The sequence below is a fragment of the Natrix helvetica genome (assembly GCF_964273705.1).
Source record: "Natrix helvetica genome assembly, chromosome: Z".
In the NCBI taxonomy this organism is placed as follows: domain Eukaryota; kingdom Metazoa; phylum Chordata; class Lepidosauria; order Squamata; family Natricidae; genus Natrix; species Natrix helvetica.
The window spans coordinates 10131164-10153366 of record NC_138554.1 but is presented as its reverse complement, the minus strand read 5'-3'; the positions used below and the strand labels follow the sequence as shown (position 1 = coordinate 10153366).

The window sequence follows — 22203 nt, the reverse complement described above, 5'->3', positions numbered from 1 at the left end:
TACAAAACACAAAAACATTTTATTACTCAAACGCAAATTACAGTCCAGTTGACACCTCTTCGCGGCAGGGAGATTTGTCCCATGAGGGAGACAAGCTGGTTGTTTGAATGGACCTCTTTGTAAGATAATAATTCTTAGAAATCTTCATGGCGTAACTCAAACTGTCCACTTCAAGCACCTGAAAGAAGAGAGAACAGAGTTTGAGTAGGGCGCTTAAAAGATTAGGCTGCCTGTCAGTCAGTCAGTCAGTCAGTCCACCTTTCCACACAGCAGGATTGGTGTTCTTTACAAAACAGCTGTCATTCGGAAGGCCTGTTCCTGAACACAAAGCAGACACTTTTTCAAAGTTGTATAAACATTTCACATTCCAAATGCTCAAAGCAGCCAGCTTTCAAATTTTAAATCCTCTGTACTTCGCTACGCTAAATCTTCTATATATAAAAATGGCTGTGTGTATGTGTGTGTATGTTCCAGCATAATTCTGGAACGCCTTGAGCAATTTCAACCAAACTGACTTACACTCTGGAAACCAGTGACGTACAGTCAGGTGAGGCAAGTGAGGCACAGCCTCACCACTCTCATCATGAAAAGAAAAAAAAATGTAAAAGGAAAAAGGGGAGAGCTGAGGTCAGGCTGAGCTAGTTACTGCCTCACCGTGGATGACTCTGCTTAACTTAAAAAAAGCCTCTTAAAAAGCACCCTCTACTATGAGGCAGGAGAACTGCATGCGTACTACAGCATGGCTCTTTTCCTGGCTTCCTGCCTCCTCCTGTGGTCTCCTCACTGGTGCTCTCCCTCCCCAAGTGTAGTGACTTCCTCTCCAGGCCCCCATTCATTTCTCTCTCTCACACACACAGCTGGATAAAACTATATAAAAATCTAGCCCAGCTTCACTGATTACAAGTTTGAAAAGGCAACGTGGCTCCGCCTGCAATCAAACTACACTTGGAGAGGGAGAGCACAAGCGAGCACTGAGGAGACCACAGGAGGAAGCAGGAAGCCAGGCAAAGAGCCATGCTGTAGTACACACACTTTCCCCAAGCCTCTTTCTTTTGGAAGGCTCGGATTGGCTCCCCTCCGGCTTCTCTGCCTCTCCTCTCACCCCAGCCTGCCAGCAGGAGGTGAGTGGGTGGGCTTTATTGTGTTCCAGGCATTTCCCACCCAGACAGCAGGCTGCATTTGCAATGGTGGAGGTGTTTGGGGAAGGCAGCAGGGGAATGGGGGGGATGGCAGAGGAACTGCTTTCAAGCCACTGGAAAAGATATCCAATCCAACTTTTGTGTGTGTGTGGGTTTGTTTGAGAGTGAGTGAGAGAGGGAAGGGGGTAGGAGAGATAGTCCAATCCAACTTCTGGGTGTGTGTGTGCTGTGTTTGAGAGAGGGGGAGGAAGGGAGAGAGGGAGGAAGGAGGGGAAGGGAGAAGAAAAAGAAAGAAGGAGCAAAGGAGAAAACCAAATGTTGTCGCTTTAAATCGGAACTGAGCATGCCTGGCTGTGGAATTCTGGGAGTTGAAGTCCACAAGTCTAAAAATATTTGAAATCCAGCACTGTGTCAGTGCCTCACCAGTCATAAACCTCACCGCACGTCACTGCTGGAAACAAATATTGTGGGGGCTAAGACACCCTTAACACTCCTCTGGATGTATGTTCTGTTAAGATGCAGCCTGTTGTGCCTTAAAATGGCTTCTACTGTACTGCTGTAAAATGGCAGTACTTCTACTGTACAGCCCAGTGGAGTTACATTTGGTCTGGACATTTCTAATGTTGGATTTTTCCCTTCACCAGAGGGAGCCGCCTTGTGGAGTACTGTGAAGCTGTTACCATGGCAACTCCACTGCGCTGTACAGTAGAAGTACTGCCATTTTACGGCAGTACAGTAGAAGCCATTTTAAGGCACAACAGGCTGCATCTTAACAGAACACCGGTGTCCCACTATGGAAGGAAGTTCAGGCAATATTATTTTTCCTTGGGTTGCAAAAAGCAAAAGGAAATGACAGAGGATTATTCCCCATTTCCTAATCCTGGGTGTGAACCAGGAAAATGAGAAAGTATCAGAGGTTGGAATTGAATTGATTCGCAAATCGCTTTTGTTTTGGACTTTCCCTGGAATTGTGGTTTATTCCTAAACCAAGATTTAAGAAACCCCATCTTGGTCCGCTTTCTGTGCCAGGCCTTCCCCGTGACATGCTTTGGAAATGTTTTTAAATGTATGTTTGCAGCATTCTTGCTTTTCGATCTTTCAGGAGAATAATTAACTATGAATGTTGACAACAGATTTAATCTGGATTGAAAGAAGCATATCACGGAGCAATATCTTCCTATCAATTCATCATCTTTTAATGACCCCATAATCCCTTGCTGCAGGGTGGACTGGGCAACTGAATGGAGCTAGCAGAGTCTTTACTGGCCGGATGCCCTTCCTGTCTCCAATGTGGAGTTTTGTTCAGCAGATATATTCTCAGTGTGCCCAGAGAGAGAAATATCCTACCTAGGATTGAACTCACAGCCCCCTGATTGTGAGGCAAGAGCTCCACTGCACCACTCCACAATCTTCCTATCAACTGCTTTGTCCATTTCACACTACCTCACAAAAGTCAAGCCTAAATACACATTTCAAGTCAGTTCTAGCAGCTATGCCGTTTACAAGACATTTCCATTATTTTACTTGCAAATAAGATACGAATTTTAGGTGCTAAATATACACTTAAAACTGCATTTGGCTTGCCTGTGTCTGGGCCTATCCAGAAACACAGGTGGTCCTCCACTTAACGACCCCAATTGACCCCAAAATTTATGTTGCTAAGTGAGACATTTGTTAAGTGAGTTTTGCCCCATTTTATGACTTTTCTTGCCACGGCTGTTATGTGGATCACTGCAGTTGTCAAATTAGTTACACAGTTGTTAATGTGACTCTGCCCATTGACTTTGCTTGTCAGGTGGTCACCAAAAGGGATCGCATGACCCCAGGACACAGCAACCGTCGTAACTGTGAGACAGTTGCCAAGCGTCTGAATTTTGGGGAATGTTGCAATGGTCATAAGTGAAAGAAACAGTCATCAATCACTTTTTTTCAGTGCCATTGTAACTTTGAATAGTCGCTAAATGAACTCTTGCAAGTAAAGGACTACCTCTCTATATAATACCTCTTTATAATATTTTTTATTTAAGTATATATTCCATGTATATGTTCTGACCCAGGCTTCACAAAATCCCAAAACTGATTCCTTGTCCCGACAAAACCCCTTTTTATGAAGCTAATGTGAATTCCTCTCATTCATATCCAGTAGAGTCCCATCAAACAGTCTTTCAAGGGTGAATTGACAACCACAGACCTTATCAGGCTTGGAGAGCTGCCAGGCCGATCTCTTCCAAATGCCACACTGCAGAAGAAAATACTTGGCAAGGAGTTTCTTGAGAGTCACAAACAGATCTTCACACTAATTAAATGAACTAATTGTCTCCTGCAAACTCCACTCCCCTTTCGCTCCTCTTTTATTCCCTACGGGAGGGGTCATTCACCATCGCCTGTGCCTTTACTCCCAAGTTGGCCCTTGTTCCTTAGCTGTTCCCATCTCCTGGCAGCTCTGCGCATGCGCACATCAGGAACAGGCTCCAGCTGTTCCCAGACTCCAGGACTGGCCCATGTTCCTCCCCAAACCTCTCACTTTCTGAGTCTACCACCAGCTCCGCTCATATATAAGCCCACCTGTAGTTAAACTGATGCTCAGATTTTTTAAAACCAAAATGCCACAAAAAAGAAACAATCCATGGATTACTAATGGCTAAGCCAAACGTAAACATGAAAACATACAAACGTTTTGAGGCTAAACCTATCCGTAAGCAGTGCATTTTTCACAGTATTTTGCTTAAAACTTCGCAGGGTTGGCGTATCTGCGGATGGGCTCATGCCCTCAACTCACAGCAGTTGATTTGGTGACCATTCAAAGTTAAGGCACTACAAAAAGTGACTTATGACCATTTTTCACACTTATAACCGTTGCAGCAATCCCATGGTCACACGGTCAAAATTCAGATGCTTGGCGACTGACTCATATTTATGACGGTCGCAGTTTCGCGAGGTCGTGGGCTCACTTTTTCCGACTCCTGACAAGCAAAGTCAATAGGAAGCCAGCTTCACTTAACAACGGCGTCCCGACCTGAACAGCGGCAGTGCCTCGCTTAACAAACGTGGCAAGAAAAGCCGTCAAATCGGGCAAAACGCACTTAACACACGTCTCGCTTAGCAGCAGAAATTTCGGGGTCAATTGCGGTCGTACGTCGAGGACTTACCTGTACACAATAGCCGGTTCCCCCACCCTCTTTGTCGAATTCAATAAAAAGTCTTATGTTTGCTTCGTCTATTTGTGAAACTGTCTCTTTGTTTTCTTTTGTTAAGATTCAGGCGTTTTTGAAAAATCAACTTTTCCGGGCCTCGAAATAAATAGAAAATAAAACCATCACAGTACGCCACAGGTCAAATATTTGTCCGTGCGATGGCTGGCAGGTCCCCAAATTGTGTGGAGCTCAGCAATTATGGCTGATAGGAATCAACCCTTTTCATTAATAGATCCTGACTGTTTGCCTAGAACGTGGGTGTGAAATTCAAGGCCCACAGGCCGCATCCAGCCCACAGGGTGCTTAAATCTGGCCCCCGGGGCCGGCCTGGAAATAGCAAAGGACCAGCCCCTGGTGCCTCTGGCAGCCAAAATGGGGCACACCCTCCCTCGCCCCGGCACGGCCCATTTTTGGCCTGGGCAGCCTCTTGCAACACTTTGCTGGCCAAAGTGTTTCAGGAGGGCATCGGGGGCCAAAAACGGTCCACATGCCCTCCCCCATGTCCTCTTTTGGCTGGCAAAGTGCTGCAGGAGGCATCTTGTCCCATCTCTTTTCCTCCTCTCCCCCCCCCCTCCCGAAGAGAACTACAATGCTGATCCAGCCGTCGGGGGAAATCCAGTTTGACACCCGTGGCCTAGAAAACAATGCCTAACCGCACCCAATGACAAGGTGAGGGCTAGGACGCACGTACCGGGTTTCGTGATGTGTTCCCAAACATTTGACGCAGCAGTAGCGGGCGCCGCAAGAAACACACGTGTAATTTGACGGGAAGCCGCACACCGTGCAGAAATGACGTTGCGGCAAATTGGCAGGGGGAGCGCAGGCCGTTAGGTAGGTGGGGCCTTCGCTGTTGTTGAGGTTCTGCTGGAAGTCGAACAGAGAAAAGAAACTCGTTGGATGCGATGTTACCTACCACGGATAGAGGACGCTCCAACAGAATAAAAGAGTTGGAAGGGACCTTGGAGGTCTTCCAGTCTAACTCCCTGCTCAAGCAGGAGATCCTATACCACTTCTGTACAGTCTCTTAAAATCTTCCAGTGTTGGAGCATTCACAACTTCTGGAGGCAAGTCGTTCCACTGATTCATGGTTTTAACTACGAGGAAATTTCTTTTCTTTTTTTTAATGCAAGGTTTTTTTTTAATTTTTTAAATACAAATGTTACATATTATAGGAACAAAGTGTTGTCCGAGTCTTTTCTTTTACCACCTCTCGTTTACGTCGTCCGTTTTATATCATAGTTTGGTTTTCACTTCCAGCCAGATTGTTACCTTCTGTTATTTTCATCTTTGTACTTATTTTTCTTAATACATAAAAAATACCTTCAATTGCCCCTTTCAAAGTCACACCAAACTGTCAATTTTTATTTTCTCCATTTACCGTATTTTTCAGAGTATAAGACGCACCGGAGGATAAGACGCACCGGAGTATAAGACACGCAAAGGTTCTGAACAGGCAAATTTTTAAAAAAGTAGGTAGGCAGATAGAGGGATAGAGAGGGAGAGAAAGAAATACAGTAGGGAGGGAGGGAGGGAGAGAGAGTAGTTAGTTAGGTAGGTAGAAAAAGGGAGGGAGAGAGAGAGAGAGAGAGAGAGAGAGAGAGAGAGAGAGAGAGAGAAATAGAAAGAGAGAAAGAGAGAAAGAGAGAAATACAGTACCATGTTTCCCCAAAATTATGACATGTCCTGATAATAAGACCATGCCACATTTTTCTGCTGGGCAAAAATATAAGCCCTTCCCCGCCAATAAGCCCCCTGGACAACCCCTCCACCTCTGGCCAGACAGAGCGCCGCTCACCAACCTAGCGGTATCCCAAAGGTGCCAATCTGCGGGAACCAGGGGACAGGCAAAGGTGATTGCGTTGCTTGGTGCCTTCGGGATACCGCTAGGTTGGTGAGCAGCTCTGTGCCCAGCTGAAGAGGGGGGTTGCCAGGCGGCGGCTCTCTTGCGAGCGGGTTCCCAAACCCGCACAACCTCATGGGCGAATGGCTGTGTTGCGCTGTCGCAGCAGCGCAACACAGCAACCATGAAGCGACCATGCTCACGAGCAGCCACACGGCAAACCACCTTTCCAGCCGGGCCCAGCGCCATTCACTGACCTAGGGGTATCGCCAAGCCGCCTGAGCGCCTGTTCGCCACCGCCCAGCTCCCGCGGCTTGGCGCCTTCGAAATGGCAGTTAATGGCGCTCTGCACGGCTGGAGAGGGGGGTTGCACGAGCGGCTGTTCCGCTGTCGCTCGCGCGCCTCCCAGTCTCACGATGCCCTGGCCCAACTCTCTCCGCAGAGGCAGGGGATTTCCGCTGCCGCCGCATGGCTTTTTCTGCGGCTTCCAAACTGAATCTTCCGGCAGTGGTCGCTCTGGCCGTACGCTCTATGGTTGTACGCTCTGCCAGCAGCTGGGCCAGGGCATCGTGAGGCTGGGAGGCGCGCGAGTGACAGCGGAACAGCCGCTCGTGCAACCCCACTCTCCAGCCGTGCAGAGCGCCATTCACTGCCATTTCGAAGGTGCCAAACCGCGGGAGCTGGGCAGCGGCGAACAGGAGCTCACGCGGCTTGGCGATACCCCTAGGTCAGTGAATGGCACTGTGCCCGGCTGGAAAGGGGGTTTGAGAGAGCAGCCGCCCGGCAACCCCAAAACAATAAGCCCTCCCCTCATAATAAGGCCCAAGTCATATTTTGTGTGTAAAAAGAAAACAAGACGCTGTCTTATTTTCGGAGAAACACGGTAGATAGGTAGGGAGAGAGAGTGAGTGTGTAGGTAGGTAGGTAGGTAGAGGGATAGAGAGGGAGCAATAGAGAGAGAGAGATAAATACAGTAGATAGGTAGGTGTTTCTGCTGGCACAGCACTTGATCAATGTAATTCTCATCAATCAGTTAAATAGCTTTCCAAAGGGGGGGGGAAGTTTTTGCACTTTGCAAACCTCCCAAAAATGGCCCGTTTTTCATGAAAACAGCCCTGTTTCCCCCCCCAAAAAAAGCATGCATAGCCTTGGGGGGTGGGCTTGCAGAGTGCTCCTGGGGGGTTGGGGGGAAGGAGCAAAAAATGGTCCATTTTTTGCAAAAATGGTCCTGTTTTTTGTCCCAAAAAAAATGCATGCATAGCCTTATGGAGGCTTATAGAGTGCTGCTGTAGGTTGGGGGGGGGCAAAAATGCCCCGCTCTTTGCTCATTTCTGCCCTCCCCAGCCCCCAGGAGCTCCCTGAAAGCCTCCATAAGGTTATGCATGGCTATTTTGGTGAAGGGGTCGGGCTTCGGGAGGCAAAAAATGCTCTATTCGGGGTATAAGACGCACTCAGATTTTCAGCCTCTTTTTGAGGCATCTTATACCCTGAAAAATACGGTATATATTTTACGATAAACAACATATATCTTCTAATTCAATTTAAACATAGAGAGGCATTTCTTTCCATTTTTCTACAACTAACAATATACTAATAATATTCTTTATTTCTTAATTCATTACATAACAATAACAATCTTACTACTATTCTCTTTGATCTACTAATGTAACTCTTTCCCCCTTTCTCTTTTAACCATTTTCTCTTGGGTTCTCAAAAATTCCACTTTCCACTTTTACTTCTTTTTCTTCTTCTCCCTCTTCCTCCTAATTTCTTCTTTTTCTTTTTCCTGTTTTTGTGGTTATTGTATCCTTTTGTATCTTTATTGCATCTTTTCTTCAGGGTATTTACTTTTATTATTCTAGTAACTTTCCCCAGGGTTGACCCTGTTCTCCTCCTTTCCTTACTGTTTTGTGGTTTCTTTCTAACTATGAGGACATTTCTCCTATGTTGCTTCTTTCCTTGATTAGTTTCCACCCATTGCTTCTTTTCCTACCCTCAGGTGCTTTGGAGAACAGTTTGACTGCCTCTTCTTTGTGGCAGCCCCTGAGATATTGGAAGACTGCTATCATGTCTCCCCTAGTCCTTCTTTTCATCAAACTAGACATACCCAGTTCCTGCAACCTGTATATGTTTTAGCCTCCAACAGTGGTGGGTTTCAATTTTTTTTAGAACCTCTTCTGTAGGTGTGGCCTGCTTTGTGGGAGTGGCCATGTGACAGGGTGGGAGTGGCTTGCCAGCCATGTGACTGGGTGGGAGTGGCTTGGCAGTCATGTGACTGGGTGGGCATGGTCAACTTGTAAAATGTGGTGAAACTCACTTAATGCTCTTGCTTAGCAACCAAAATGTTGGCTCAGAAACTCTAGCATTTGAAGCACGCAAGTCTTAAAGCTGTCAAGTTACAAACCCTTGTACCCCTAACCCTTTAGAAAAAAAAACCCAGGGGTGTTCAAACTTGACAGCTTTAAGACTTGTGGACTTCAACTCCCAGAATTCCTCTTCCGGTCATGTTGGCTCAGGAACTCTGGCATTGAAGTGTGCAAGTCTTAAAGCTGTCAAGTTACAAAACCCTTGCACCCCTAAACCCTTTAGAAAAAAAAACCCAGGGGTGTTCAAACTTGACAGCTTTAAGACTTGCAGACTTCAACTCCCAGAATTCCTCCTCTCGCTCTTCATCTTGATGATGTACGGATGGCGGGGGGAGGGAGCTGGAACTGGTTCTAAACGGCACTGTAGATTTGTGGAACCTCTTCTATAGAAGAGGTTAGAACTGGCAGGAACTCCAAATCAGCTGGGTGAACTTGGGCCAGTCACTCTCTCTTAGCCCTAGAAAGGAGGTAAGGGCAAACCACTTCTGAAAAATCTTGCCATAAAAACTGCACACGTGTCCAGGTAGTCATCAGTTCTTGTTTTTTAAACTGACTTGAAGGAACACATATGTACCCTGTCTCCCCAAAAATAAGATCTCCCCAGATAATAAGGCCAATCAGGCTTTTGAGCGCATGCGCTAAAATAAGCCCTCTTCCCCTGAAATATTTAAACACATGCTCAGCTGGTCCCCACCATTTCCTGGGGGGAGGGGGGAAAATGCCCCACCTGCTTCTGCTGTCCTCGCGGAAGCTGCTCCCGCAAATCCTACCTACCACGCCCTCCTCTTAATGGTGGCCACAAAAATAACGGCAGGGCCAGTGACGTTAGGGCTGGCAAGAGTGTGCCAGAAACAGAACTTCCAGCCCTCTCTGGATCAGAGGATCCGCGGGCCGAGGTTAAGGGACCTCCTACACCTCAAAAATAATAAGACCTCCCCGAAAATAAGGCCAAGCGCTTATTTTGAGGGTCAAAATAAAATGCCTTATTTGTGGGGAAACACAGTACTTAACTTTCTATCATCACTAAACGAGGACTATCTATATCGTTATAATTAATGAGAAAAATGAAGAATGGAGATGCCCCAATTTTTTTGTTAAGACCAAGAGAAAAGGAGAGACAGACCTGTTCTTCCAGCAATGCCTGGAAATTTTTACGGAACCGTAGCTTGAAATGGTCTCCCCGGGTTTTTTTCTTCTTTTTCCCTGCATACAAAAAACAAAGAAGAAAGGGGGAAAAAACACAAATTACAGATGAAGGTAAATGCCTTTTAGCCTCAGTAGACTTTTTGGCATTGAACACAACAATAAAGAAAGACTCGTTGATAACCCGGCGTTGCTCAGGTATTTATTTATAGGAGAAAAATGTCCGGACCAAACTTAATTTCTAATGTTTTCTCCCTTACCAGAGGAAGCCCCCTTGTGGAGTACTGTGAAGCCATTACCCTGGGAACTCCACTGCGCTGTACAGTAGAAGCCGTGTTACGGCAGTACAGTAGAAGCCATTTTAAGGCACAACAGGCTGCATCTTAACAGCCCCCCCCCTTCCATGGGATGTTAGGTGTGTCTTACAACCACAGTATTTGTTTCCAGAGAGTAAGTCATCTGTGTACCAAATTTGGCTGAAATTGCTTGAGGCACTCCAGAGTTATACATACACAAACAGAGCCATTTTTATATATATAGATTATTATGAAGGTGGGATTTTGTTGATTTAGGATAGGGGTGCCCTAGGCAAAGGTTGAGTTTTGGGGGAGCTGTCACAAAATGGCAGTGCTGGTGTGGAGGTGGCCAGTACACATTTCAAATTTGCCAAAGAGAAATAGGGAAAGCGAAAAATAGTTTCCCTATAAAGCTGAGGTCCAGCGTCCAAACAAAGATTAGCTCTTTGCTCCCAACAAAAAGATCTGTATGTCTCAAACTGGCAATGCTTAGAGAACTACAAAAGCACACACAGAAAAATCCCTAATGACAATGTACACATCCATGTGAAATACAAGGCTCCTACCTTTCTGGCCGGACGCAGCGTGTGTTGGCAGGAGAAGAGAGGTCGACCCTACGCCCCCTTACTTGTGGGGTGCCACAGGGGTCGGTCCTCTCGCCACTCCTGTTCAACACATATATGAAGCCGCTGGGTGAGATCATCCGTGGTTTCGGGGTGGGATACCACCTGTACGCTGATGATACTCAGCTGTACTTTTCCACCCTGAACCACCCCAACGAGGCCATCGAAGTGATGTCCCGGTGTGTGGAAGCCGTACGGATCTGGATGGATGACAACCGACTCAAGCTCAACCCCTCCAAGACGGAGTGGCTGTGGGTACCAGCTCCCCGGTTCAGCCAATTAACTCCATCATTGGCCATTGGGGGCATTCAACTTGCCCCCGTGGAGCGGGTGCGCAATTTGGGCATCCTCCTGGATGCCCGGCTGTCCATGGATGACCATGTGACAGCCGTGGCAAGGGGGGCGTTCCACCAGGTTCGCCTGGTGCGCCAATTGCGCCCCCTACTGGACCGGGATGCCTTACGCACAGTCACTCATGCGCTGGTGACGTCTCGCTTGGACTACTGTAACGCTCTCTACATGGGGCTTCCCTTGAAATGCACCCGGAGGCTACAGTTGGTCCAGAACGCAGCCGCGCGGGTAATTATGGGGAGTACTAGGTACTCCCATGTGACACCGTTCCTGCGCGAGCTGCACTGGCTTCCTGTGGTCTATCGGGTGCGTTTCAAGGTTTTGATAACAATCTTTAAAGCGCTCCATGGCTCAGGACCTAGTTACTTGCGGGATCGTATTCTGCCCCATACATCCCTGCAATCAATCCGCTCGCACAGAGAGGGCCTCCTCCAGGTGCCGTCCACTAGACAGTGTCGGGGGGCGGCGCCTAGGAGTAGAGCCTTCTCTGTGGCGGGCCCAGCCCTGTGGAATGACCTCCCTCCGGATATTAGGAATACCTCTGACCTCCGCTCCTTTCGTATTAAGCTTAAGACCCACCTATTCCAAGTAGCTGGCCTGGCTCAACTTTGATCTAACCATATCGCTCCTGACGGGTTTTTAATTGGGTATTTTAATTATATTTAATTATTTAGGGGTTTTTTAATCACTGTATTCTAATTGTTTTTTATTCATCAGCCGACCTCCTCCTTGTGTATGTCTCGGTATATGTCTCTGTTATATGTTTGTTTTGTCCACATATTTATTTCATATGTTTCATTGTACGCCGCCCCGAGTCCTTCGGGAGAGGGTGCGGCTAAGAAATAAATATTTATTAAATATTTATTATTATTCTCGTCACATACAAACCAAGGTGTTGTGGCCTGCCAGTAGAGCTGGCAGCAGATTCAGGGACAGTGAGGGGGTTGGGGAGGAACATGGTCCAGTCCTGGAGTCTGGGAAAGGCTCTGATGAGGGTTCTGTGTCAGAGGCAGAGAGGGGGCCAGAGCTGTATACTGGTTATCAGCTGCCTTCAGAGTCAGATATCAGTGAGGAAGACGAACAGCTGGAGCTTTTTCCCAGTGTGCTTATGCGCAGAGTTGCCACACGAAGGGATCAGCTAAAGAACAGGGGTCAACTTGGGAGTAAGGCCAACTTGGGAGTAAGATGAATGGCCCCTCCCAGAGGAAATTAAAAAGGGGAGCGGAAGGGGAGTGGAGTTTGCAGGAGACAATTCGTTCGCTTCATTGGTTCGTGATTGTCCGAGACTCCTTGCTAAGTTTTGCAGATACCGGCCTGTCAGCTCTCCAAGCCAGAGAAGGTCTGTGACTGTAACTCCTCCCTTCAAAGACTTTGCTGGATGTGAATGAGCAGATTTCACAGTAAATTAATAAAAGGGTTTTTTGTTGGAACAAGGAGATTGCTTCATGCTCTTGGGAAGCCTCGGTCAGAACACAAGGAACCTATCTAACGAGGGATGTTCAGAGAGGGGACAAAAAAAATCAATAGGTAAAAAGAGACGGGACATTAATGGCATGTTTGTAGCCACCATCTTGGTTTTTTTTTTGACTCTCTTGAGGACATACCTCTACTTGCATGCATATGCAAATGTTTGTGTACATTTTGGTGTATTTTATTTACAGACACATAGAGACATCTATATGTATGCAGGTGCTCACCCAAGCCAACGAATAGATGACAAACTCATCTATTGGCCAAGAAAGAAAAGGAAGTCAAATAATAAAGCTAAGGGAGAGTGAAATCAATGGGGGGAAAAGGAAATCAAGGGAAAATCAAAACAATGTGAAATCAAGGGAAAGTGAAATCATGAGAATGAAATCAGGGAAAGTGAAATTGATGGAAAGGGAAAGCCAAGGGAAAGTGAAATCAAAGGAGAGTGTAATCAAGGGAAAGTTAAATCGAGTGAAAATGAAATCAAAGAAATCTGAAATAAAGGAAAAATGGACTCAAGAGAAAATGAAATCAAGGGAAAATGGTGTCAAGGAAAAGTAAAATATGAGAATTAAATCAGAGAAAGTGAAATTGGGGAACATGAACTCAAAATAGTGAAATCAAGGGAAAATGAAATCAAAGAAAACTGAAATCAAGGGAAAGTGAAATCAAGGGAAAGTGAAATCATAAGAGAATTAAATCAGTGAAAGAAATTGAAGAAAAGTGAAATCAGGGTACGTGAACTCGAGTGAAATCAGGGGAAAATTTAAATCAAGTGAAAATGAAATCAAAGAAAACTAAAATTGAGGGAAAGGGAAATCGTGGAAATTAAACTCAAAAGAGAGTGAAATCAAGGGAAAGTGAAAATGAAATCAAAGAAAACAAATCAAGAGAAAGTGAAATCAAGGGAAAGTGAAATCATATGAGAATTAAATCACAGAAAGTGAAATTGAAAGACAGTGGAATCATGGAAAATGAAATCAAAAGAAAGTGAAATCAAGGGAAAGTTAACTCGAGTGAAAATGAAATCAAAGAAAACTGAAATCAAGGGAAAGTGAAATCATAAGAAAATTAAATCAGTGAAAGAAATTGAAGGAAAGTGAAATCGGGGTACGTGAACTCAAGAGTGAAATCATGGGAAAATTTAAATCAAGTGAAAATGAAATCAAAGAAAACTAAAATTCAGGGAAAGTGAAATCGTGGAAAGTAAACTCAAAAGAGTGAAATCAAGGGAAAGTGAAAATGAAATCAAAGAAAACTGAAATCGAGAGAAAGTGAAATCAAGGGAAAGTGAAATCATATGAGAATTAAATCACAACAAGTGAAATTGAAGGAAAGTGGAATCATGGAAAATGAAATCAAAAGAGAGTGAAATCAAGGGAAAGTTAACTCGAGTGAAAATGAAATCAAAGAAAACTGAAATCAAGGAAAAATGAAATCAAGAGAAAATGAAATCAAGGGAAAATGATGTCAAGGAAAAGTAAAATATGAGAATTAAATCAGAGAAAGTGAAATTGGGGAACATGAACTCAAAATAGTGAAATCAAGGGAAAATTTAAATCAAGGGAAAATGAAATCAAAGAAAACTGAAATCAAGGGAAAGTGAAATCAAGGGAAAGTGAAATCATAAGAGAATTAAATCAGTGAAAGAAATTGAAGAAAAGTGAAATCAGGGTACGTGAACTCAAGAGTGAAATCAGGGGTAAATTTAAATCAAGTGAAAATGAAATCAAAGAAAACTAAAATTGAGGGAAAGGGAAATCGTGGAAAGTAAACTCAAAAGAGAGTGAAATCAAGGGAAAGTGAAAATGAAATAAAAAAAACAAATCAAGAGAAAGTGAAATCATGGGAAAGTGAAATCATATGAGAATTAAATCACAGAAAGTGAAATTGAAAGACAGTGGAATCGTGGAAAATGAAATCAAAAGTGAAATCAAGGGAAAGTTAACTCGAGTGAAAATGAAATCAAAGAAAACTGAAAGTGAAATTGAAAGACAGTGGAATCGTGGAAAATGAAATCGAAAGTGAAATCAAGGGAAAGTTAACTCGAGTGAAAATGAAATCAAAGAAAACTGAAATCAAGGGAAAGTGAAATCATAAGAAAATTAAATCAGTGAAAGAAATTGAAGGAAAGTGAAATCGGGGTACGTGAACTCAAGAGTGAAATCATGGGAAAGTTTAAATTAAGTGAAAATGAAATCAAAGAAAACTAAAATTGAGGGAAAGTGAAATCGTGGAAAGTAAACTCAGAAAAGAGTGAAATCAAGGGAAAGTGAAAATGAAATCAAAGAAAACTGAAATCGAGAGAAAGTGAAATCAAGGGAAAGTGAAATCATATGAGAATTAAATCACAGCAAGTGAAATTGAAGGAAAGTGGAATCGTGGAAAATGAAATCAAAAGAAAGTGAAATCAAGGGAAAGTTAACTCGAGTGAAAATGAAATCAAAGAAAACTGAAATCAAGGGAAAGTGAAATCCAAAGAAAGCTCAGCAGGAAATCTCACCTGTTTCGGCATCGTCATCAAACTGAGGCAAACGCTTCACCAGCTGTGGCATATTGGCATGTGGGTCATCCTGGAAATTGTCATTCTCCAGGGCCTCTAACTGGCGGTTGAGACGGCGCTGGCGGGTGGCCCGGTCTAAAATACGCCTCTGGCCAGGGTCCTGAGACCTTGCTGAAAAGGAATAAAGATGGTGAGAGGTTGAAGCCAAGCTTGATTCTGTCAAATTCCACGATGGGGGGGGGGGATGCTACAACGGTCATTAAGCGTGAAAAATGCTCCTCAATTCCTTTTTTCTGTGCCTTAGTTGTAATTTTGGTGACTAAGTGAGCCGCTGTAAGTACGAGGACCTACCTGTCCCAGGTGAAACGTCTTAATTTGAATTAAATCCAAATTAAACCAGAATCCAGCTGGCTCATCTTATTGCAGGAACAGCTGTTAACAAAAACAACCCCCACCAAGCTCAGAGAGCACAGACTCCTCATTTCAACCCTGCACTACAAATATTCTCCTTTGATTCCATGATGCTCCCTTACGTAAACCTAATATATGAATATGTTGTCCAAATCTCCAAATCTCAACCAACAAATGCTCGATCCTACCCATTGGTAAAAAAAAACTAAATCAGAACACCAAATACAAGCTAGGTGGATACGACCTCGTAGACGACCCTCACTCTGTCAAGGACCTTGGAGTACTCATATCAGGGGTGGGTTCCTGCCAGTTCTAACCTCTTCTGTAGAAGAGGTTCCACAAATCTACAGTGCCGTTTAGAATCGGTTCCAACTCCCTCCCCCCGCCCGTCCACACATCATCAAGATGAAGAGCGAGAGGAGGAATTCTGGGAGTTGAAGTCCACAAGTCTTAAAGCTGTCAAGTTTGAACACCCCTGGGGGGGGTTTCTAAAGGGTTAGGGGTGCATGGGTCTTGTAACTTGACAGCTTTAAGACTTGCACACTTCAATGCCAGAGTTCCTGAGCCAACATGACTGGAGGAGGAATTCTGGGAGTTGAAGTCCTCAAGTCTTAAAGCTGTCAAGTTTGAATACCCCTGGATTTTTTTTTCTAAAGGGTTAGGAGTGCAAGGGTCTTGTAACTTGACAGCTTTAAGACTTGCACACTTCAATGCCAGAGTTCCTGAGCCAACATAACTGGAGGAGGAATTCTGGATTGAAGTCCACAAGTCTTAAAGCTGTCAAGTTTGAACACCCCTGGGGTTTTTTTCTAAAGGGTTAGGGGTGCAAGGGTCTTGTAACTTGACAGCTTTAAGACTTGCATGCTTCAAATGCCAGAGTTTCTGAGCCAACATTTTGATTGCTAAGCAAGAGCGTTGTTAAGTGAGTTTCACCACATTTTACAAGTTGTCCACGCCCACCCAGTCACATGGCTGGCAAGCCACTCCCACCCGGTCACATGGCCAGCAAGCCACTCCCACAAAGCAGGCCACACCTACAGAAGTGGTCCTAAAAATATTTGAAACCCACCACTGACTCATATCAAACGAATTAAGTGCTGGAGCTCACTGTAACAGCATCGCCAAAAAGGCATTAAGAGTTGTTAACCTAATTTTTCGAAGCTTCTTCTCCGGGTAATATCGTATTGCTAACTAGAGCATACAAAACCTTTGCCAGACCAATCCTCGAATACAGCTTGTCTGTCTGGAACCTGTATATCGGACATTCATACAATTGAGCGAGTCCAGAGGTATTTCACGAGAAGAGTCCTCCACTCCTCTGCTCGCAACAGAATACCCTACGCCACCGGGCTTGAAATTTTGGGCTTGGACAACCTAGAACAGTGATGGCTAACCTTTGCATGACAAAAGCACATGCGTGTTCAACAGCGCACGTGCGCATGCTCACACCCATAATGTAATGCATGCGTGACACACACCGCCCCGGTGTACGAACGCACAAGTCTCCCCCCGCCCTCACCCGCATGAGACACCCTGCACCACGTTTTGGGCCTATCAGGCCTCCCTGCAGCCTCCTGGAACCAAAAACAGGCTGCGGTGGAGGGGGCGCATTACAGCCACCCCCACAGGCCATTTAGGTCCTATCAGGCCTCCCTGCAGCCTCCTGGAACCAAAAATGGGCGAGGGGGGGCACGCCACAGTCCTCCCCGCCACGTGGCCCAGTTTGAGCCTAGCAGGCCTCCTTGCAGCCTCCTGGGACCCCTGAGCATGTGCCCCCCCCCCACGTATGCACATGCATCTCCCGCATATGCCCCACCCCCCCACGCATGCAAGACAGAGACCCGAAAATCTGCTGGCCGGCGGGAGGCGCATGCGCAGTGGTGCTCAGCTGGGGCAACGGCTTACGTGCCTGCAGAGAGAGCCCTGGGTGCCATCGTGGACCGAGACCTGCACTATGTACGGTTGGACCTAGTACACAAAATTACCTGCTACAAAGTCCTACCTGTCAATGACTACTTCAGCTTCAACCGCAATAATACAAGAGCACACAACAGACACACATTTAAGGTAAACCGCTCCAAACTCGATTGCAGAAAATACGACTTCAGCCACAGAGTGGTCAACGCCTGGAATGCACTACCTGGCTCTGGGGTTTCATCCCCAAACCCCCATAACTTTAACCTTCGACTGTCTACTGTCGACCTCACCCCATTCCTAAGAGGTCCTTAAAGGGGGCATGTATAAGCCCACCAGAGTGCCTATCATCCCTGTCCTACTGTCCCCCCTTATTTGTATCTATTTCCTGTATTCATAATCATGTTTATACTTATTATCTGTTATAATACAATACAATAGCAGAGTTGGAAGGGACCTTGGAGGTCTTCTAGTCCAACCCCCTGCCTAGGCAGGAAACCCTATACCGATCCAGACAAATGGTTATCCAACATCATCTTAAAGACTTCCAATGTTGGGGCATTCACAACTTCTGGAGGCCAGCTGTTCCACTGATTAATTGTCTGTCAGGAAATGTCTCCTCAGTTCTAAGTTGCTTCTCTCCTTGATTAGTTTCCATCCATTGCTTTTTGTTCTGCCCTCAGGTGCCTTGGAGAATAGTTTGACTCCCTCTTCTTTGTGGCAACCCCTGAGATATTGGAAGACTGCTATCATATCTCCCCTCGTCCTTCTTTTCATTAAACTAGACATACCCAGTTCCTGCAACCGTTCTTCATATGTTTTAGTCTCCCCTAATCATCTTGGTTGCTCTTCTCTGCACTCTTTCTAGAGTCTCCACATCTTTTCTACATCGTGGCGACCAAAACTGAATGCCATATTCCAAGTGTGGCCTTACCAAGGCATTATAAAGTAGTATTAACACTTCACGTGATCTTGATTCTATCCCTCTGTTGATGCAGCCTAGAACTGTGTTGGCTTTTTTGGCAGCTGCTGCACATGGCTGGCTCCTATTTAAATGGTTGTCCACTAGGACTCCAAGATCCCTTTCACAGTTACTACTATTGAGCAAGGTACCACCTATACTGTGCATCTTCTTATACATGCTTGACAAATAAATAAACAAATAAATAAAAAACCACCAAGCTCAGAGAGCACCAAAGACTCCTCATTTCATTCAACCCTAAGCTACAAATATTCTCCTTTCATTTCACGAACGCTCCTTTACATTAACCTGATCTATGAATATGTGGTCCAAACGCACCCTCCTGTGGCAGGACAGGTGATTTTCTTTCTCTTACAGGTATAAAGCTGCTGTGCTGCACCAAAGATTATATAGTTTTATTTTCCCTTGCTAAAAAGTAAACAACAACAATAATGCCCCAGTCACCTTTTGCATCTACCAGCAAAAAAGCCACCCTACCCTTTGCCCACCACCCCAAGCCAAAATACCTGAAATTTTCTTTTCCACCATTCTGCCAGCCAGGTGGGAGTTTTTCCTGATATTTCTGGGATCAATTCGCCTCCTTTCTCGCCACTCCGGCTTTCCAAGCTGCGAAAACCTTTGCAGAGAGAGAGGTGGCTCGAGGTACTGAGGAAACCTGATCAGGCTTGGGCGCTCTCAAGGCAAAGTATGCATTCACTGCCCTCCCGGTCTAATTGTGATCGGCAAATTTACGCCATGTTACTTGGAGGCATAGGGACTTCCGCCTCTGCTTGCCTGGACACGCCCACTAAGACGCGTCACGTTGTCTGTCCTCGCTGAGAATGTTTGGTTTTAAGCAGAGGCGGGTTTGGGCTCCCCCGGGTCCTACACTCCGCCGAGTTCGAAATAAATGACAGCTAATCCGCGTGGAATAGACTAGACTAGAATAGAATAAGAACGGGAATAGAATAGAATAGAACAGAATAAGAACGGGAATAGAACAGAACAGAATAAGAACGGGAATAGAATAGAATAGAATAGAGCAGAAAAAGAATGGGAATAGAATAGAATAAGAACGGGAATAGAATAGAATAAGAACGGGAATAGAATAGAATAAGAATGGGAATAGAATAGAATAAGAACAGGAATAGAATAGAATAAGAATGGGAATAGAATAGAATAAGAACAGGAATAGAATAGAATAGATAGAATAGAATAAGAACGGGAATAGAATAGAATAGAATAGAATAAGAACGGGAATAGAATAGAATAGAATAGAATAAGAAAGGGAATAGAATAGAATAGAATAAGAATGGGAATAGAATAGAATAAGAACGGGAATAGAATAGAATAGAATAAGAACGGGAATAGAATAGAATAGAATAAGAAAGGGAATAGAATAGAATAGAATAAGAATGGGAATAGAATAGAATAAGAATGGGAATAGAATAGAATAAGAACAGGAATAGAATAGAATTAGAACGGGAATAGAATAGAATAGAATAGAACAGAATAGAAGAAGAACGGGAATAGAATAGAACAGAATAGAATAAGAAAGGGAATAGAATAAGAACGGGAATAGAATAGAATAAGAATGGGAATAGAATAGAATAAGACCAAGAATAGAATAGAATAAGAACGGGAATAGAATAGAATAAGAACGGGAATAGAATAGAAAAGAATAGAATAAGAAAGGGAATAGAATAGAACAGAATAGAATAAGAAAGGGAATAGAATAAAATAGAATAAGAACTGGAATAGAATAAGAAAGGGAATAGAATAATATAGAATAAGAACTGGAATAGAATAGAGCAGAAGAAAAGGGGGAATAGAATAGAACAGAACAGAAAAGAAGAACGGGAATAGAATAGAACAGAACAGAATAGAATAAGAAAGGGAATAGAATAGAATAAAATGGAATGGAATACAATAGGGAGTAGAGCAGAGCAGAGCAGAACAGGAGGATAGAAGTTGAAACAATTTATGCCCAGGATGTGAGGGGTCTGTAGATATTTTTGCAGCCCTCTTTTTGACTCGTGCAGTATACAGGTCCTCAATTGAAGACAGTTTTTAAGAGATTGGACAGCCACTTGCCTGAAATGGTGTAGGTAGGGTTTCCTGCTTAAGCAGGGGGTTGAACTAGAAGACCTCAAAGGTCCCTTACAACCCTGCTGTTCTGTTCCATTCCGTCCCGTCCCTTCCCATTCCCTATTTTCTATTTTATTTTCTATTTTCTATTCCATTCCATTGCATTCTGCTCGGACTACAGTACCAGGGGTTTCCGTTTCTATTGCATTTCTTTAAAACTTGCCTTTCCCCCTCTAGATCAAATTCCCAAGACCACAGAATTACGGTAAATAATTTACCAACTCAGCCAATTACAGTAAAAATGACAAATTGTTTTGCATGGAGAGCAATCACCAAATACTTTCCTGCAAACCCTTATCTCATCTCCTTCCCAAATCACGATAAATATTTAGATTTTCAACCAGGGACAGGCCATCTTAACAACACTATGGGCCCCGGGCAAAGCAGCGTACTGGGGGTGTGCGTGTGTTTATATGACAACCATTCACAGGAATAAAAATGTAAATGGTGGATAAAATTAAACATATATTTATTTTATTGGCACTTCCAACATTGGCTCCTCTCATCCTCTGTAGAAAAAAAAATCAGTGTTCATTTTTATTAATGCACGTTAGTATTAATTAAAAGTGCAGTAAAATGTAATAAATATGTTGTTGCATTTATATGATACAAGGTGCATTGAAGGGTTAACATATGCCGATTAGGGTGAGGCTGTTGGAAAAAATGTCCTTCTGGGTTCAGTTCCAAGTGAGGAAAAAGATACTGGAAACATGGAGGCTGCTTGGAAAGATGGTTTAATGGTGGACAGGATCACATGGCTTGAGCTCCTGAACAGAGAAGGGGGATCACATACTTCTAGAGGTCAGGTGAAGAAGAAATGAGCGTGAGATGCTGAAAGTTCCTGGCTTTATGCTCTCTGTTTGCCCCCCCACTCTGTTTCCTGTGCTTGGGTAAGAAATGTATTCTGATTGGTTGTCAGACTCCCATGGGCCACACAGGGACAACTCTCTAGCTGTGTTTGGAGTCCAAGTTTGGTTGAGTTCCCAGATACCATGTGGTGAGTTTCTGTAGAAGGCTAATCCTATCTTTGTTATGTAAACTATCTCAGGGCCCCTAATGACCCTTTGAGAAAGGTGGGGGCTATTGAGAGTGAGTCCGTTTCCTGCCTAAAAACATGTTTCTCTATTTTTGATCCAGGGAAAATCTAATATGCTGCCTTTTCAATATTTCCCAGGATATTTCATTTTTCTAGGCGAGGGGTGGGTAGGTGCTAACTTCCTACGGGGCCCCCAGGCTCGTGGGGCCCATGGCAAATGCCCATCAGGCCCGTGCATTAAGACAGCCTTCCTGTCAAAAGAAGCGATCCGGGAATCGCAGCCTCACATATTCCTAATATTTACCAGCCGAGAAAGGGAAGAGTTTAGTAACACCTCAAATTTGAACCCTCCATCTTTTCATTTTTGCTCTGCACAACCGGCAAGATCGCACACTCTGTGTGTGTGTGTGTGTGTGTGTGTGTGTGCGCGCGCACGCGCCCCCCCCCCCAAATAACCAGCCTGATTTCTTTTTGATTTTGCCGCCTCTCCTTTGGGATTAAAGGATCAAATCTGCATTTCCCCTGAGCTTTAAAGGATATTAATCACTGGGGTCTGGACTGGATCGAAGTATCCCCCCACACCATACCCTCCAGCCGCCAGAGCTGCCAGGTGTAGAAATGCGCTGTAACGCTGTCAAATAATTTACTAAGACTATATTACTATTATTCTTTTCTTCCTTCCTAGTATCTGTCTCTCCCCACCTATGACTATAACCATGTTGCCTGCATCTTTCAATTTATAGTTTGCATTTGTTTCCTAGTACAATTTGATTGCTTATTAGTAACCTTGCTAGTAACTCTGCTAAAC

The 22203-nt window shown here is 44.5% G+C and overlaps 1 protein-coding gene across 3 annotated transcripts; it reads right to left on the bottom strand.

Annotated features, from left to right (window-relative positions):
* Nucleotides 1–19023, bottom strand: LOC309381217 (zinc finger HIT domain-containing protein 1-like). Of its 3 annotated transcripts, none has more exons than XM_081931958.1 (5): nt 18739–19023; nt 14926–15096; nt 9663–9742; nt 5025–5197; nt 1–178 (listed from the first exon to the last, which is right to left on the bottom strand). In XM_081931958.1, the coding sequence occupies exons 1-5, from the start codon at nt 18758–18760 to the stop codon at nt 157–159; spliced, it is 468 nt and encodes a 155-aa protein (XP_081788084.1). In that variant the 5' UTR covers nt 18761–19023; the 3' UTR covers nt 1–156. The 3 variants fall into 3 exon arrangements, with proteins under 3 accessions (XP_081788084.1, XP_081788085.1, XP_081788086.1); XM_081931959.1 differs by having other exon boundaries at nt 5025–5194; XM_081931960.1 differs by lacking the exon at nt 5025–5197.
* Nucleotides 19024–22203: the final 3180 nt, after the last annotated feature.

Coding starts and splice junctions, on each gene's coding strand:
- LOC309381217 (XM_081931958.1), bottom strand. CDS start 18,760: ATGGTGGAAAAGAAAATTTCAG. Junction 15,097..18,738: donor GGTGGAAAAGAAAATTTCAG/GTATTTTGGCTT, acceptor ATTCCTTTTCAG/CAAGGTCTCAGGACCCTGGC. Junction 9,743..14,925: donor TGATGACGATGCCGAAACAG/GTGAGATTTCCT, acceptor TTTTGTATGCAG/GGAAAAAGAAGAAAAAAACC.